This window comes from Aspergillus pseudotamarii, assembly GCF_009193445.1.
Source record: "Aspergillus pseudotamarii strain CBS 117625 unplaced genomic scaffold BDV38scaffold_83, whole genome shotgun sequence".
In the NCBI taxonomy this organism is placed as follows: Eukaryota; Fungi; Ascomycota; class Eurotiomycetes; order Eurotiales; family Aspergillaceae; genus Aspergillus; species Aspergillus pseudotamarii.
The window spans coordinates 115,666-127,161 of record NW_022475097.1 but is presented as its reverse complement, the minus strand read 5'-3'; the positions used below and the strand labels follow the sequence as shown (position 1 = coordinate 127,161).

General features: G+C 45.4%; 3 protein-coding genes across 3 annotated transcripts in view; all 3 read right to left on the bottom strand.

The window, feature by feature from the left end:
• Positions 1-2,821, bottom strand: part of BDV38DRAFT_275127 (uncharacterized protein) — a gene marked incomplete at both ends in the record, with an annotated part of 4,928 nt that extends 2,107 nt beyond the window's left edge. Inside the window, 4 exons of the mRNA XM_032057963.1 lie at positions 39-339; positions 390-1,655; positions 1,710-2,315; positions 2,378-2,821. Of these exons, the coding sequence (XP_031908511.1) occupies positions 39-339; positions 390-1,655; positions 1,710-2,315; positions 2,378-2,821 (2,617 nt within the window). The remainder of the gene's footprint in view (positions 1-38; positions 340-389; positions 1,656-1,709; positions 2,316-2,377) is intronic.
• A 2,831-nt stretch (positions 2,822-5,652) lies between these two features.
• Positions 5,653-7,145, bottom strand: BDV38DRAFT_211050 (5'-methylthioadenosine/S-adenosylhomocysteine nucleosidase family protein). The gene is made up of 3 exons (XM_032052611.1): positions 6,046-7,145; positions 5,965-5,998; positions 5,653-5,857 (listed from the first exon to the last, which is right to left on the bottom strand). Exons 1-3 carry the CDS (start codon positions 7,054-7,056, stop codon positions 5,853-5,855), a joined length of 1,050 nt encoding a protein of 349 aa, XP_031908510.1. The 5' UTR covers positions 7,057-7,145; the 3' UTR covers positions 5,653-5,852.
• A 3,960-nt stretch (positions 7,146-11,105) lies between these two features.
• Positions 11,106-11,496, bottom strand: part of BDV38DRAFT_275126 (uncharacterized protein) — a gene marked incomplete at both ends in the record, with an annotated part of 4,196 nt that continues 3,805 nt past the window's right edge. Inside the window, one exon of the mRNA XM_032057962.1 lies at positions 11,106-11,494. Coding sequence (XP_031908509.1) covers positions 11,106-11,494 — 389 coding nt within the window. The remainder of the gene's footprint in view (positions 11,495-11,496) is intronic.

Here is an 11,496-nt window from a genome sequence, read left to right as displayed (position 1 = left end):
CTCTGTGCCAGTCGTTGTATCCCAGAGTTTAATAGTACTGTCGCGCGAGCCTGATGCCAGAGTACGCCCATCGGGTGAGAAGGCCACTGAATAGACCCTATCTGAATGGCCCTCAAGTGTCTGTAAGATTGGGCTCCAAGAATCCTCTAAAACCGGTAGACTTTGTAACTGCCTTACTACTTCGCTAAGAAAAGTCTTTTTTACAATACTTTGGCCAGGTGCAAACACCAGTCCGGAGCCGTAGAGTTGAAGTGGAGCAATACCAGCTATATAAGTATTTTGAAGAGTAAACCTTTTTGCATCATAGAGAAAGTCTGAAATCTCAGTACTGATACTTGTCTATAATATATATCAGCCACTATTTAACTATAGAACTCAAAGAGACTCACCCATGTACTTGACTTCAGTGTATCTATTATTCTCACTGCATCAGATATACTTCCAATTAAAGCTAGTGCCTCCAACCAGTGAAGAAACTGCTTTTTAAGAAAAGTGAGGATCTCAGATTGAGATATACGACCTGTACTCTCCTTTAGATGATACACCCAGTAGCGGCAGGAGTATTGTAGATCAGGTGTGAGGTACTGGCTAATAACCCGAGGATCGATATCCTCGCGCTGTGTTCCGTAACTTGCGAGGTCGCAGATATTGTGTTTCAGCCGAGTATCCATAGCTCGGAGACAATGCGAGGCTATTTTCCCATGGGTCTTTTGCTCATGGATATGGAATAAGCTTTCTGTGACTAGGAGATAGTCTCGAAAAGATAAGTGCAGGATGCGCACTGGAGCCTCTCTGTCATGTGGTATATTGAGCACTGAATGTAAATGATCCAAAAGCTCACTTATCTCCTGTGCTGATATTTTCAGCAGCAGGGCCAGAGATTCAATAGAGAGTGGGGTAGCAAGAAGAATAATAACCCCGACAATGTCATGGAATTCATGCACGAGCTCCTTGGAGTCTTCTTTATTATCGCCTATAAGTCGATTCAGAATCGGTAGATATATTTTATCCATCTGAGTTGTAGTTGTAGTTGCTTGAAATTCAAGAAATTTCTGGAGCTGCTTTTGTGGATGTGTCCCTTCGTTGATAAAACGACATACCGTTGCCGCGAAGATGAATAATGGAACAGCCATCCGCACTAGCTTTTCTCTATTGTTATCCCCCGGCCAATCTGGGGGAAGTGAGCGCCTATGTTGTATTTCCGAAAGCTTAAAGTCTAGAAACACGCGAATATCATTTTCAATCACTGGCTTAGGCAGCTCATGAAGAATCAGGTCCTGATAGTTCTTGTTATCCCTGAAGCCAAGGCGAATTGGGAGTTCAGGTCTGCTGGTCAGGAGCACTCGCAGATGTACAGATTGAATTTCCTGCAATTTGAACAAGAGGTCAAGTATCACTTTTATATCCTCTTCTCCATCGCATTCATCCAAGGCATCAATAATAATCATAATTGTGGTAGATTGGTTTGGACATAGCTTCATAAGGGGTTGATAAAGAAGCTTGTTAAACTGTTCACCAAGTGATTTAGAAACGATGTTCAAATCATTCTCAATAGCATTTAAGACATCAGGTACTAGTCGCCGGTGCCTAGTTACTAGTTGTCTTGTAATAGTTGATATCAAGCGTTTCGCATTACCACGGTCGGCTTCGCCTCGCTTGAAAAAGAATGTGGCGCCGAGTAGTTCTTGCTCTTGGAAAGATCGAGCGACCGTCCGTGCAATAGTGGACTTTCCTGTCCCTGCCATTCCATTCAACCAAAATATAAATTTACCCTCTGATTCAGCCCACTCCAAGATCTGGCGAAGAAGATCTGTTCTGGTCTCCGGGAGGCAGAAGTCCTCGTGTTGATTGACAAAGGAGTCAAAAAATGCTCCTTCCGCGACAGGCAAATTCTTGAAGCCAGACTGTTCACTAAGCTGCTTCATAGATTTTGCAAGTTCATCAATCTCGCAAAGGATTTTTTCTGCGTCCTTTTCGCGCTGGAGATACTCGCAGAGTTCAATCCACTTATGCAGGCTATCTCTTTCCTTTTCAACTAACGTCTTAAGCTCAGTGAGCGGGTGCTCAGTGATGGCGGTGATGCAGTCCAGCAGTTTTTTTGTCTTGCTAGCACTTCGGGCCTTCTGCACCAGCGCTGTATAGTGAAGGATTGCTATGTAGAGCCGGACCAATGGACTTTCCAAGTCTTCCGGGTTACTGGACTTGCCCTCACGATAAAACTTCAGCTCGATAAAGGCACATTGTGTGAGAACATCTGCCAGGTAATCCGATGATTCGAATAGGGCATCCCGTTGGTCACAATGATTTTTAGTCATCTATATTTCCAATCGCGCATTTAGTCAGCCGTTTCTATCATCTGCCGGGAGATGTAACATACCGTCAACCCCAGTGACACGATTGCCCAAGCACTAGCTGCATGCTGAGTAGGATCAAAGGTCGCAGCTGCGCCAATAATATCCTTGAAAGATAGCGCTGCATTGAGGATATTCCTGGAGCATGTCCGAATATTTCCATTGATATTCTGTCGATATTTTTCGCATTGCTCTTTGATCAAATAGATAACCTCACCAATTAAGTCCTCTGTTCGGGTTTGATTTTCCTTATCAATGGGGTTCGCAGTGACTTTAACCGTCGCTAAAATCCTCTGCTTCTCTTCACCTAGCTGATCATAGGCAATCTGCCACAAGTCCTGCGGTTTAAAGGGCTCAATTGACTGGGTAGTCCGGATAGTGGATGGGCAAGATGGCGGTGGTGGTAGGCTGTTGGCCTTGCTCTCTTTCTGGTCTCCAAATAATTTATGCGGTAGCTTTCGAAACGGCATCTTTGATCATTTGCCAGGGCTTTAAAAATAATTGAAGTAAAGTCGGAGATTGTGAAAGTGGAAAAACCCAGCTAATATTATACTTTCTCTATTTCATATTCTCACAATCGATACTCCGCACTTCAATGTGCTGGCGCGGCTGAACAACAAGGATATGGCAATTTAATCAACCAATCATAGCCAACAGGAAGAGAAAATCTTCACAAGTGCATCTTTGCTTCTAACAATATTAAACAGCACTGAGAGTTAATCCAGGGCGCTATTCGGTAACAAATATAAGCCCAAACAAGTAAAGCTGCCTGCGAACTAACCTACGTTCTATGGTCTTGCCAATAACAAGGTGACTTTGTATCTGCCAGGAATCTTAACATCGGCCTGGACCGGCCTTTCTGAACCAAGAACTCTGTTGTCTGCCTAATTGTGTCTTTAGTAAGCAGACCCACACGCCGAAGAAGCACCGGTAAAATATACAAGATCTGGTTATAATATATTGGTATATTTACAATACATACAAGGAATAATAATACTCCGAAAGACATCTAAAAATAGGTTAGCTTAGATTAGAGTTAGGGTTATCAAAAGAATCAAAGAGTGTAAGTGGTGACACCGGTATCCGGACACTCTGTACTCAAAAGGGTGTACTCTTGTCACGAGCGTTCCAGGGCTCAACTGATGCAGGTGTTTTTGAGGATTTCATCGAACAACTTCAGCACTGTAGCAAATGGCCGGCGCCAAAGTCCATAATTACTATGGACAATGCATCCTTTCACCGTACTAAGCGAATTGAACAGATGTGCCTAGATACGGAAGTTAAAATGCTGTTTCTACTCCCCGGATTTTAATCCTATTAAGTTCTTCGCTGAGCTGAAACAATTCATTAAGCGGAGGTGGAATAAGTATAAAGAAAACCCATGTCAAGGTTTCGATGCGTTTCTCGAGTGGTATATTATAGTCTCTCTTTCCCGGCCCCACCGCCAAGTCTTTAGCGCAGATCATTTATTGAGCGTGCCGCATCAAACAGAGGGGGCTCAGTAAATAGCGCTATGTACGTTACGGTAATATGGATATAGAATTACATCACGCGTATGGAAAGAAAGCCAAGGAATTCCATGCAATTCTATGGGGGGTCTCTGCAAATCATATGGGGAAGGCTACCGGACTCTCATTGAATTTGAGTGCATGATAAATTGCCTTGCGTATGTTACTTTAACATGCGACGTGAGATTCCTCTAGACGTACGAATAGAAAATTCATGGAATTCCACGGCCACCTATGATAGATCTCTGCAGACGATGTGGGTAAGGCCGCACACCTTTTGACTGGATGGTCTGCTGATTGACTTCGATTCTCCTTCTCAGCCTGTACAGCATACGCTAGTCATCACCTTTCAGAGGTGTCCCTGGCTCAGACAATCTGATGACGAATGACATCATCGGGAAATCACCACAGTACTGCATCGACCAGGGTTCTGTTCTTACGCACGAACAACAGCATTTTCATCAGCCGATGGCGTAGGCTTGAACATGTTCAAGTCAGCTTACTGTTTCTTGACATTAGGGTCTGAGAAACACTGAAACATTGCTGGTGAGGCCGATTTCCGGAAGTCCTGTACCAGAACTGTGGCTACACATGATGTTTCGGCTAGGAGCAAGAGACATTTTCTCCCTTCGTTAACGGGATGTGATTAGGATTATGTCCACCAGAAAAACAACGCAGTCATTCCCATGGCCTGGACAGCTGTAAGCCAAGCACCGATCGCAACCCCAGTCGGATGGTCTCCCGTCTTAAATGAATAGATTCCAGCGACCAAACCACTGGGGAGGAGAAAGAGGAACATGAAAGCTGCAAACAGCGGCCAGTCTGGTCGTTCTTCAATATGAATACCCCATCCTTGGGCCATTGGGGTTAGGCCAGGACCAATTTTCCAAGGCAGGCGCATGACCACATTGAATCAGGATGTTTTGACGCAGGGGCGTAAAAATGATGGAAGAACGTCCGATTGTCGATAAGCGGGTCATCGATTGGGCACGGCATGTACGTATAATTTCCGGCTCTTACTTCTGTCTCGGGAGGTATGGAAGGCCTGTCTATTGAGCCGGCGATTGAGGAAACAAGTGGTCTTTTTCCTAGCCGGAACTGAGTAAAAAGTCAGATTGAGAGAGAATTGTACTAGAGAGTATGTTAAGTTTATGCAACTTGCCTTAATGAATATCGCCCTCTCGGGTTTTCTGAACCGCAATCGCATTGGCAACAGTGAATGGCGGGCATTCTCGTACTTTTTCCGGATCTTTTCGAACAGCAGTCCGTCACTAATGCGTTGGCCCAGGTCAAGTTCGTTCAGCTCTAATTCGAATTTCCCAGTCTCTATGCAAAGCTGAAGAGCTTGTCGCTGTGCAGGTCCGGAAGCGGAAGAATCTCTGGTTGTTGCACTGTTTTCTGGGTCATTTGAGTTACTACTCCCGCTACTTCGTGGCAGGTTCCAGCCCACGGGCGAAGTGGTAGGTCTCGAATGCGCTTTTGTTGAGGTTCCTCGTGATGTTAGAACTTTACGCTGCAACCCTCGGCCAGAGTGCTCGCTTAACATTGCCGCTAGTCTATCAATTGATCCAGGCGTTGTTTCCTTAAAGTCGCCGTAGAGAAGCTCACCGCATGCCTAAGTTGTATTAGTTCAAGAACAAAGAGGTTTAAGAATTTTCTTACACAACGCCACTCCAATCTCCTGTATCCGGAGCGCGGCCGCGGCCTTAGAAGTCTATGAAAAACTTGCCAAGGAAGTTTCAGCAGGGTCCAGGTGTAACTTGACCTCACAGGTGCCGGTCCGACGTTCGAATTTCCAAAGCTAGCTTGTGTGCGGACAGCACTTTCCACTTCGGTATATGCGGGAGGCGGAGTCGAATTTTGCTCTTCCAAAAGTGTCAATGAATCTTTCAAGCGTCCAATCTCCTCATCGTACAGACGCAGACGTTCTTCGAGGGCGCTCCTTTGGGATTTCAATTCCGAGACTTGAGCTTCGTTATCCTTCAATCGTCCTTCAAACTTGTGCAGCTCAGCATTTTTGATTCCAAATTTCCCCTCGTTTCGTCTCGCAGTTCTTCACATGACAGGAATAAGCAACTGTATTGACCAGCTCACAGACTTCTTACCTGACTGCCTTCCAATGGTGTGAATGGTATATTTCTATACAATTTAGCAGTGAACGCGCTGATCGGCAATAAGGCACCTACGTGTATAACAGTGCCAAAGGATGTGTCAGCGTTGTCTGCTAGTGTGTCTCGCGCGGTTGTGGTACTGTTGATCTGATCGACTGCAACCACCAAGAGAAGCTCTTTCGCATAAGCCGCCGCCACTGCGGCTGCATACCCTTGCCATTCCTTATTCTTGTGCGAGTCGGCGTAGTCGCAGATGCCCCGAATGACAAGGCACGGAAATTCATCCATAAGTCCGGCCGCTTCCATCTCGATACAATATATACCTAAGTCCCGAGCCAGCTGATCTCGCCGCCTGCCATCTTTCACAATCTGATTTGCAGATCCGATGAGTCCGTAGTGAATTTCTGGTCCTTGGTCCTCTCGTGGCGGTCGTGGAACCAGTTTAGATCGATCGCAGTTGGTACACGTATCAGATGCGACATGCTCATATTCTGCTTGGAATAGATAGTCCTCCTGCGTCGGTCGCGTGAATTTGCTAGCTTTGTGAGGTGCAAGTTTGGCTTGCATGTCGGAAACAGATTCGACGATCCAGCTACCTCTCATGAGGTGGTGTGCTCGGAGAGTCGTAAGAGCGACCCGCAGAACCGTAGGAAGTTGATTAAGTATTCCAGTTCGCTTGAATTGGCCGCCGCTTAGCGCTTTACCTAGATCCAACTGGATAACGCCTCCGGAAGTGCCCATCGGCTGGCTCACTACAATATCCCCAAGTCGAATGTCTGCATTGCTGCTTGGTACTCCGCCACCGATACCAACCATTAAACCAAAGCGGATAGCGTGGAAACTAGACAGCAACTGTATCCCAACCGTTGCTGCTGATGTATTGCCATATGCGCCAGTCGGTAAACTAGCAATAACGACGTTATGTTGCCCGATGCTTCCAAAAATGTATGTATTTTGGTCCTTCGGCAGGCGAGGCAAAGGTGGGTGAATATCGTCCAACATCAGCTTCGCAGCCGTGGTCTCCACCGGCAAGGCACATATCCACCCGACCGTATAATCGTCGTGAGATCGGGTCCGGGGATCCATCGTGGAGTGACTCTACTGCGATCGGATTGGGCGTTATGATTTATAACCTGTCCATTTGTGGATAATATGAGAGAAAAAATGATATGGTCAAGCGGAGGTTGTTAGATCAATGTGAGGAGTTTGTCAGGAGAAGGCGGGGTTGAGCTGAGGCGCCACACAGGGTTGTAGATAAGTGCACATGCCCTTGGCATTACTGTGTGGAAGAATTGAGAGTGGTTGTGGTTTCGGTCCGCCCACGCGTAGTACGTACTGTTCTGCTGGCATTAAACTTCGAGAATGGGTCATCTCAAGCCGGCTCGGTCCGCTCCCACCGTCTAACAATCCACCTATACAGTATCGGTGTGAGGGGAAGGGGGCGGGCAGATACTGTATCAAAGAACCAGGCCTAGTCGGCTCTCTTCGATTATTAGAGATCTACTCTGGGGTTTCATGGAAGTCGATGGAATCCCCATAAGACCGGTGTATTATTACCTCGCTAGATACCGTATCATACCTGCATTTTACAGCGGCCCTCAACTAGGTGTGACCAGGGCAATGACTGATCCACGTTAAGGTCTTGGCGGTGGGGCCAGAAGAGTGTAAGTGTGTATCGGTCAAGGCGATTTCGAGAACGACTGTAGTTTTGTTGGCTCTAGAGTGCAGAGTGCCGAAGGCCACTTTCGGCATGCAGGTGTCATGATTGAAAAATATAAATAGCGTACTCTCAATGTATAAATCACATTAAATACAAAAGCAGAGAAAGAGTCAAAACAAGAACCAGTTATTCACAAGTCTTAGCAATGGACGATTTTCACCCATTGACATTACAATTATAGTTGTTTGCCCAGTATCTAATATCCTTGACGAATCGGCGTGCAATACCCCATTTCACACCCCGATCCTTGAAATACCCAGGGTCATTCAGTTCATCAATCTGGTCCAGATCTAATCCATCATCTAGAGCCACGTCACACGCTTTTTGAAACTCGACCTTCCACGACTCATTCCCAACTTGTGATTGGTGCCAGTCACAGTATGCTTGAACGTTGCCATCACGAATGCCTGCTATATTAAACCGCGAAGCCTTGGCTGAATGAGTAGACGTGCTCTCCGAGGCAGGTGGTGATGATGACAAAGCCTGCTGCGGGGTCTGTGCTGGTAGGATGTTGGTGATGGTGATTGGGGGGTATGTTGACTCTGTTGCAAGACGATTATGGTTCTTTTGCCCTTCAAGGCGCCGCACCCACGGGCTTCCATCATGAGGCAATTGAGGAAATAAAATAGAAAATACCTTCGACACAGCCCCACCAGAGAATCCATAGCAGACAAAAGTTCTGCAGCAGTTGGAGGATCCACAACGGAGTCGATATCCACGAAGGATGGCTGGGATATAACAGTGCAACCTCCCTATAGTTCCTTGGTGCCATTTTGACCGACCTCTTATCCAGATAATCAGCGATATTAGCATCGATGCTGGGATGCTGGAGGAGAGTCGCAGTCAACGATCGATGGCCATGGCATGCTGCCCACCATAGCGCAGTTCGACCCTCCCTGTCACGAATATTTGGGTCAATAGTTGGCTTAGAGAGCAACCAATTCAGATATAAGCGATCCTTGCTAAGGACTGCATGGTGGAGGGGTGTACGCCCGTCCCTATCGGTCGTATTCACGTCGATACTCTCTTCCGCCAGCAGCTCCCGCACTACCAATTTATGTTCCATCCCGATGGTCATCCTTATGGCAAGTGCCAACGGGGTCAGGCCGTCCCGGTCTTTGGTGTTAATGTCAGCGATATCGGTGCCCCAGGACAGGAGCAGTTTGACCACAGGCAGATGTCCTTCTTGGGCGGCAAGATGTAGAGCTGTGGACCCGTACTTGTTGCATGCCGTCGTGTCCACATCGAACTTGACAAGAAGTTCCTGCACGACCACAAGCATTCCATCTTGTGCAGCCTGCAATAAAGGGGTGCATCCGTCATTATCCAGGAGCGACAGATTAACCTGCGGGTGCAGGAGCAGGGCCTCGGCGACACCCTGATTGCCCAACTTGAGGGCTACCTGAAGCGGTGTGTAGCCCTGGCTATCCTCGAGGTTGATGTCAGTGCGGTCATCTGCAAGCAGAAGGCGGACAATCTCTATATGATCACAACATGCTGCCACCGCAATTGGCGTTTGGTGGTGCCTTCTGTCACGGCAATTAACATCGAGGGCTGGAAGCATGAGCAGCTGCTGGACGACCTTAGGGCGATTATTCGCGGCGGCACTCCACAACGCGGTCTGGCCCTGTTGATTCTTCTCACTGATAGCCACAGATGTGAGCGCCATATTCGGCTGCGGTTTGAATTTAGGGTCAGCGTGCCCGGGATCGTAGATCTGGCGCTTCACTTACTGAATTTATTATAAGCCCAGCGAGAAGTGATTATGACTTGTCCTCTGTCTGCCCAGAATGCCAATTAGTTTACTATACTAGCTTGGTCGATCTATTCTCTCCCGGTAATGTTGATCGTTAGCTTTTGTTGTTGAGAGGCTGCACAGATAACTGACCAAGCTAGTAGTAAATCGACTCTGATGTCAACGATCACTAATATATATGTATCGGCAGTCTTTATTAGTGTTAAATACAGCTTTGTTGAAGCTTCACTAGGCTACCAATATAAGCTGATGTCAATTCATATATAGTAAATTGCGAAATGAGCCTGCCCAGCTAATACTATGCTGGTTTGTTTCCGTATATGCTTGGCTTCTATGCCAAGACCATTTTAACTGAATGAAAAAGACTTTGCTAGGCAAGCTGATTTCGCAACTGTATAAACACTGAACTTGCCTACTCAGTAGCGAATAAGAATGTATAAGCTAGCTAGCATATATGTTAACACCTTGATACGGCTAAAACGTTGTTGTTATTACGTATATAGTGTCCGGACAAGACCCTTGCATTTGTTGAAGATAAGGGCCTTGATATTGACATATGTATTCGTTTTCCAGTCCTATTTACATGATCCCCTTAAAATTGCTAGTATGGAATGTTTATACAGGGTCGTGGAACAGAATATGTGTCATTATGGCAGTAACAGGTTATTTTATACTGTAGATCAAGATTGGAATTCCTGTGATATATTACTTAACTTGAACCGCTATACCGCTATAGCTTCTATACTGGTAGCTATTTAAGCTCAGTTCTACTTAAGCTACTCGAGAAATACTAAATTACAAATCGGATATTTGCAATTATAATTGATAAGGCTTTGAACAATAGAATACTGTTAATAAGCCTTCAGGAGGCTATTGTATCTCTAGAGATAACTAGCTATCTACCAGTTGTACAGATTTTTTTCGATATCGGTTTCCGAAATATACTTAGATATTATTCCCAAACCCTATATACTAAGTCACACTAAATCAGAAGAGGATTATGTATAATTATGCGACTCGTTCTATGACATTTGTATAGTATTGAAAAAGTTATATAAATGCAATATTTGTAATTCACATCGAAATGTATCTATTGAGAAGTGTGAGAATTTGGACAAAATATAAAGCTTACTCAGCCTACTAGACCAGATTTTCAAAAACTTACAAGTTCTTTTAACTGTCACTGTCAATCACCAGTTTTAATTCAAAATATCACAAATATTCTAGTAGTACAGTCGGTCTCGAAATTCCTCTGACCTTCAAACACATGACGATTGTTTTCTAGCCCCACCGCCAAGGGCTTAGCGCGAGCCGATTATTTGAGCAATATTCGATACAATACAATCTGTACTGGACATAATTTTTGGAACGGATACGTTTCTATCACGTGTTTAATTATGCACTTATGAGTAGGGATCAAAATATCCAAGCACATGGGACAGTCACATGACTGAGGTACCAGAAAGTTGAACAACCTTTTTTCGCGCCACTTTCTAGAAGGTATCAGTGCTTTGCCACCTACTGAAAGGATAGCCGAAACATCAAGAACTTCCATCATACGACAGATAACTATATAAAGCCCTGTTCTCCCTTACCCTCCTTTTGGAAAGAGATTTTGATAAATAAGAGAGCTAAAAACGTAATCCAGTCTAAGATAGCTTATATAACTGAGAACGTAATTATAGCAACTCTGCCGCTCGTGCTACCAAGTGCGATAATACTATCTTTAACCGTTGAGGAGCTAGGTTGATAATTGGGAGGTAGCCATAGCTCTCTTTGACCCTGAATACTAACCCACCGATCTACTCCCAGAGATACCTCTGTCACTTTTTTGGAGGAATTTGATGAGAAGCTCTCGTAGCAGATTTGGATATCGAAAGATCCTATGTTCGTAGTCAATAGCGGCAGATGCTCTGAAAATTCAATGTTGGTAACAATACCGTCAGTGGTTATGTTATGCTTAAGAGTGCCGGTGGCGGGATCCCATAGCTTGATAGTCTTGTCAAGAGAGCCGGATGCTAGAAGCTGGCCATCACCTGAGAAGACAACT

What these genes read in the sequence shown, in the direction of transcription:
- BDV38DRAFT_211050 (XM_032052611.1), bottom strand. Translation starts at nt 7,056, where the DNA reads ATGGATCCCCGGACCCGATCTCACGACGATTATACGGTCGGGTGGATA. An exon ending in CCTTTGGCACTGTTATACAC is followed by an intron (nt 5,999 to 6,045) that starts GTAGGTGCCTTA and finishes TAAATTGTATAG; the next exon opens with AAATATACCATTCACACCAT.